At 40.8% G+C, this 5,634-nt stretch overlaps 2 protein-coding genes across 2 annotated transcripts; both read right to left on the reverse strand.

Annotated features, from left to right (window-relative positions):
• Window positions 1-1,010: 1,010 nt before the first annotated feature.
• LOC118409871 lies at window positions 1,011-2,714 on the reverse strand. Its single transcript, XM_035811240.1, has 3 exons — window positions 2,511-2,714; window positions 2,042-2,155; window positions 1,011-1,589 (listed from the first exon to the last, which is right to left on the reverse strand). The coding sequence occupies exons 1-3, from the start codon at window positions 2,535-2,537 to the stop codon at window positions 1,395-1,397; spliced, it is 336 nt and encodes a 111-aa protein (XP_035667133.1). The 5' UTR covers window positions 2,538-2,714; the 3' UTR covers window positions 1,011-1,394.
• Window positions 2,715-3,036: 322 nt separating this feature from the next.
• On the reverse strand, window positions 3,037-5,379 carry LOC118403658 (gamma-aminobutyric acid receptor subunit gamma-3-like). Its single transcript, XM_035802438.1, has 6 exons — window positions 5,187-5,379; window positions 4,873-4,940; window positions 4,297-4,517; window positions 4,025-4,107; window positions 3,674-3,832; window positions 3,037-3,215 (listed from the first exon to the last, which is right to left on the reverse strand). Exons 1-6 carry the CDS (start codon window positions 5,377-5,379, stop codon window positions 3,037-3,039), a joined length of 903 nt encoding a protein of 300 aa, XP_035658331.1.
• Between the last annotated feature and the right edge of the window lie 255 nt (window positions 5,380-5,634).

Below are 5,634 nucleotides of genomic sequence, written 5' to 3' on the forward strand. Positions count from 1 at the left end.
TCATGTGTTAACTAAGTTATTGCACAATGTTATCCCCGATTATAATGAGCATGGACAGAAGGTAGGCTTATGCTATCAATTATCGTTCGCCCAACTCACGCACCTTCCTACCAGGTTGCGCTCTCGCGAGAACTGATATCACAATGGCGCCGGGGCTGGGCGGGTCTCTGTTCATGGCTTGTTGAATAAGTCCGCTTTGGTGCGAAACAATAAGCCAAATTGAAGTCTAATTGTGCCGTTATCATTGACGAAACGAGTGCACGGCAGAAAAAAAAGCAATTTGGTGCATTTTGAATCCTGTAAGAAGTACAATGTTCCGTTCAACGGTGACTGTCTATTTTGTGTAGAAAATTGTGTCATATGCTCCAGCAAAAGTCAGACTGTTCAAGATGGATAAATCTTCGCAACACTTCGATGTCACATAGCCGCGTGTTCTGTAGCAGAAACCACGTGGATCAGTAATACCCATTAGCTTAGGTTACTGGTCTATGAGGTGACACGCAGTATTCATAATGGCTACATGCGTTTGGTTACCATGACAACACAAGGTCAAAAGAACTCAGCTTTAATATATCAATTTTAATCGACAATATAGACACGGACTAACCCAATACACACGTATGCACTTAAATCTGTATCTACATAGCCGGTATACCCGCCCATCAGCGTAACACACCAGCTTAATCAAGTGTTAATACATACAGCAGCTCTGCCGTGAAAGCATAAAAACATCAGCAAACATGTACAGAAAAACACAAAATGTTAGTATACGTTTGACTTAAGTGTACAACTTTCAAGCATGGCTCGAGCGGGAGCTCGACCAAAGTAAAGTAAGTAAGTTAAGTGTACACTTGAATCGAGCTATTATCCTATTAAACACGACATTGTTATGCTGTTTCAAACGGATAAAACTATCATAATCATATTAATGTAATTTAAGTACCTCACTTATAATGCAATATCCAGACAAAATCAGCCATAGCGATGGTCAACAATTAAAGCCGAAAATGTTCATTAAATCTAAAAACATACTTTATTACAATCACACATTATGGATACCTTAGAGCGATAGGACATTAAGCTATTTTCTGATCCCGAAACTGATCCGGACTTTTTCACTTGCTGTCTTCTCAATTCTTCATTCATAGCAGCTTAGTTGCATGGTTTACAATTCTTAAGTAATGACATTAGCGAACAATTGATTAACTTGAGCCATTTGCAACGATGTCTTAAAACTGATAATAAGTTACTGTAAAAAAAACAATACATTTTCATATCTTAAGCTTTTCAATCGAACAGCTCAAATCCCTGGTGATGTTCAATAACAACATTTAGATATTCAAGACTATTGTCGAAAGTATAATGTCCAACAATATGATAATCATAAGCATCTTTCACCCTACATAGTGCAGAAGGTATCCAATTACAAAGACAGTAAAACTTATTGGGAACAGGATCCTGGAGAAGAAGTCGATCTTGTCGGCAGTCTCGGGAGACGATGTGTCCACAGTTTCCTCGTCTTCAGCCCAAGATGTCGATGGTCCTGGTGTAGGCTCAACTCGTGGTCTATGGCGCTTACAGAAGGAGGGCTGTAATCGGGGGAAAGGGAATACAGCCAAATCAGAATGTACGATCATCGAGACAATTGTTCTTCGTGAGGGCGTGGTCACATTTGTTGTTGAACGACATCGTCGCACGATCGCTAACTTCGGGCATTTTCTGGACAAAAATGTACGTCTCCTGCAAAGTTCAACTGTCTTGGTATACAAAATATTGTTTTGTATACATGTTGATGTTTGGTTATGTCACGGCCTGCTTGAAAATCCTATGGCTTCAAAATCGTACGACGATCGCACGACCTACATGTATGTGACCGTGCCCTAAGGCTCATTATGACACATAGGATATTAGTGCCAAAATAATAAAGAGCAGGAAGATTTCAGTGAATATGTATAGCATGTTTACATTCTTTAACAGACACGCTATATGTAAAAACCTAGCTTGTTAGTAATCCAGTGTGTTGAATAATTCATTAACTCACCATGATAATGTTTCCGCGGAGCACGGAGTTGACGACAACTGTCTCCATCAGAGCTAGTCCCACGGTGATGATACCTCCGCACATCCAGACATCTTCTGCTCTTACCTCTGTAACCTGTAAAAAAGAATAAAGAAAATGATAGTTGGCTTCTCCTAAAAACACTTGATATACATTTACAAATAGGGACTGGACGCCCTGCAAATCCATTGGCTTGAAAGTCTCCAAAGTTCGTCATATTCAACACTTTTTAGTTACATAATTCATCTCAGATTTGACACAAATAGGAGTGACAAAAACACTGACTGGGAACCGTCTCACATGACGGGGAAACATCCACACTGACGGGGAAAAGACTTGACGGGGCAACGTCCTGATAGAATCATGTCAAGACGTCATCCAAAGGGATGCGTTGATGTACCGTTTAAGATGAAGTGTGGTTATGATTCCAATAAGATGTAGGTGATCTTACCCCAAGTTTCATACGATTGTTGGCCATTGCGGTAATGAGGGCCAGTATGGCAGTGACACACAGCTGGACTCTCGCCGTGACGTCACGTGGATGGAGCCAGAAGGAGATCCAGGAACAGCCCACAATGACGACACTAGGGACGAAGGTACGGAACACGTGACTCCATCTCCGACGGGAGAAGCTCAGCTGGATCTCAAGCGTAGACAGACCTGCAAAATTTTAAAAACAGAAAACATATTCCTAAAATGAGTCTTTTGACGAATGCCTTGAAACTTAAAATTGTGCTGGTTTTCAATTTGCTACATGCATTGAAAGATCACTTAGGAAACACATGAGAGAGCGCGTTCGTGTACTTGATGTTTCTGGAATGAGTAACCAGAGCAATATGATAATTTACATATAGACACACATGCCTTTGCATTAGGTCACTCGCCGTACAAACTTTTAAAAGATGCACAAATGCAGAAAAAGAAATTACGGAGCTAGAACGTAAAGCTTTGTACTTAGCTGATCCACCATTGCCAATTTACACATTCTCAATCTTACCCGATGATGTGTTGGAACACTGGTCAGCAGCGCTCATGTAGCTGCATGTCCCCACGAAGTGTTTGCACCCGTAACATTCGTCACTTTCGTCACTACAGCCTTTCATCAGCGGACAGTCGTTTGCAGGGAAGGTGCAGCTGGCTTCGAACATGACACAATCTGTATATGTTGAAGAACAGGTCAACACAAGACATTACATGTGTAATAACTATGGCCATATTGATTTGACTATATGGTTGCCATCCCAGCGCGCATCAATTTTTGGCCGTTTTCAAAGAAAACAAGTTTAAGTGCAGAATGAGCCACAGATTGCACACAAAATATCGGACAACGTATACTAACGTCATAGAATGTCACTGTTAATGTCACCAAAGAAAGTCTCAAAAGAATGAAAATAAATCTTTTGTTCGGCATTCCATAATCTGTGTGTTATATCTATGTCATTGTTCAACACACCTGATCATCCAAAATAATGAACACAATTTCTTTGTGTGTGCTGGGGGGGGGGGGTATTCTCACGCTCGCATCAGCTTTGGGTTTACAAGAGTATGTCATCCTTACAAATTATGGTCAAATTAGAATATCCCAATCGTAATTAACATGAGACTATGTCTTACCTGTATCTGTATCTGTGTGCTGGTTAAATGGGCCAACTCTGGAGCTGAGTTTCAGTCCTGTCATCTCGTACTGTGACGTCACCGCGGTCATGTCCACGTACACAGGTTGTGCCCTGTAGTACTTCGATGGCTGGCGGAAGGGGAAGACAACTCCGCCGTCTAGGCAAGTGGTAAGATCATAAAAAATTGAAGAAAAAAACAGACTTAAATCCTATCAGATCAAACAGGTTTGATTTCTCTTGCTCTAGTATTCGCATCTATCAGATGCAGCTAGACAACATAGAAAAAAACGACGTTTTTACAATACATTGTCGGATTCTAATTCAATCGGATGTGAAAGAAATCACTTACAGCCATGGAGCTTTATGCTGCATTTATAGTCATCAAACGGATACTTGTCTAGATTTGGCGGACAAATCAACTCCAGCTTTCTCCTGTAATAAGTCAATGGGTGTCAGTGGTGTATATATTTTTCAGCGGCCTATACATTTAATACTGATGTTTTAGTTTTGCAAATAACTCTCTTACATTTTCTAAAAGCAATATCTTTAAAACGGAGTTCTAAAAAGACGGCCTTTCATTTTCAATTGCCATATAGTAGCAAAATAACTACGTGTACTTACGTGGTTTTATAGAACAGGATCCCTTGTCGCTGAAGCCACAGATTTATGGTGCTGTTGTGTTTCCTGTCATCTTTGATGTGCGCGACCCTCCGCACGTTTCTTCCGAAGGCGACTGGGGGCACCCACAGGAGGGCACTGGAGACCGGGGTCACATAGTTTGTCAGCTCTGCGAGCCGATCGTCAACCCAAGCCATGGAGTATTCAATCGTCGCCGTCATATTCTGAAAGAGGTCACACAGATTACATGTAAATATGTCGGGGTGGGCTATGTTGTGTTCATTAGTATATCCGTGAAAAATGTCAGTTTTGGGTGTGTCTGTCTGTTTCTCTGTTTGTCTGTTTACGTTTCATGACTTTTGTAGTCAGCATAACTATGGATATCTTATGATTAGGCCAATTTTGGGCCCCCTGGTATCTGGCCATGGTACTGCAGCGGAAATTCCGTTTTTTTTGGATCTTTTGACCTGGATGTGCTATTGTCTTGATTTGATGGTGGCAGATAGCTTGTGACGTAAGAAATACGTGGTGTATGCCTGGGTTCCCTACTTGTGATACAAATAAAGATCTGAGATTCACCGAGTTTGCTTCAGAAAGCGGTCCGACTTCAAGAACAGCCACAGTGTAAATTACCTCGACGTTGCCATCTGTTATGGAAAGTAAGAAAATGATACCGATGTTATTAGCTTGACATATACTATATGTTACATATCATAGAAATGTCGGCGTTATTGTGGCTACACCAATCAGTAAGCATTGTTGACAAAGATGAAGAGATGTCAGAAAAATTGGCCATGAAAACAACTTCATTCGCTACCACTATTTACAGAATCAAAGGCTGAAATACAGTTATAAACGCAGATCAATGAACCGAATACTTAAACATTTGATACCTCTCGTTGACGGACTGTTTTCCTTTTCATAATCCCGTGGAACAGCCTTTCCTGTTCTCCACATATCCCAGTCCGCCATGGTAGCGCTGTCATTCGAGGAAAACAGCTGCAGAGTTTCACGAACACCCTGTAGTACCCGGTACATCAGCCTAGGAGGCGCAGTTGTTACTGGAGGGGTCAGAATCATTTTCATGTTGTTAGAAATCTTGTTTGTTCACTAATTTTAATTGTCTACAAAGGAGCTGAAATTAAGAAAATTGCATTATGTTGTTGAATTCAAGAAATTTTATGTTCTCCTTTGCTTAAAAAGTTTCATCTCCGGTTTGATAAAAAAAAATATAGTTACATGTAGACAACATAAAAATTCTATGCCTAGCCGCAAGCAAGGTCTGAGGGCACTAGCCGATGCAAGTCATCAACTCATCAACAAATATTGATTTGATATTTC

Source organism: Branchiostoma floridae, chromosome 2 (genome assembly GCF_000003815.2).
Source record: "Branchiostoma floridae strain S238N-H82 chromosome 2, Bfl_VNyyK, whole genome shotgun sequence".
NCBI classification, from domain to species: Eukaryota; Metazoa; Chordata; class Leptocardii; order Amphioxiformes; family Branchiostomatidae; genus Branchiostoma; species Branchiostoma floridae.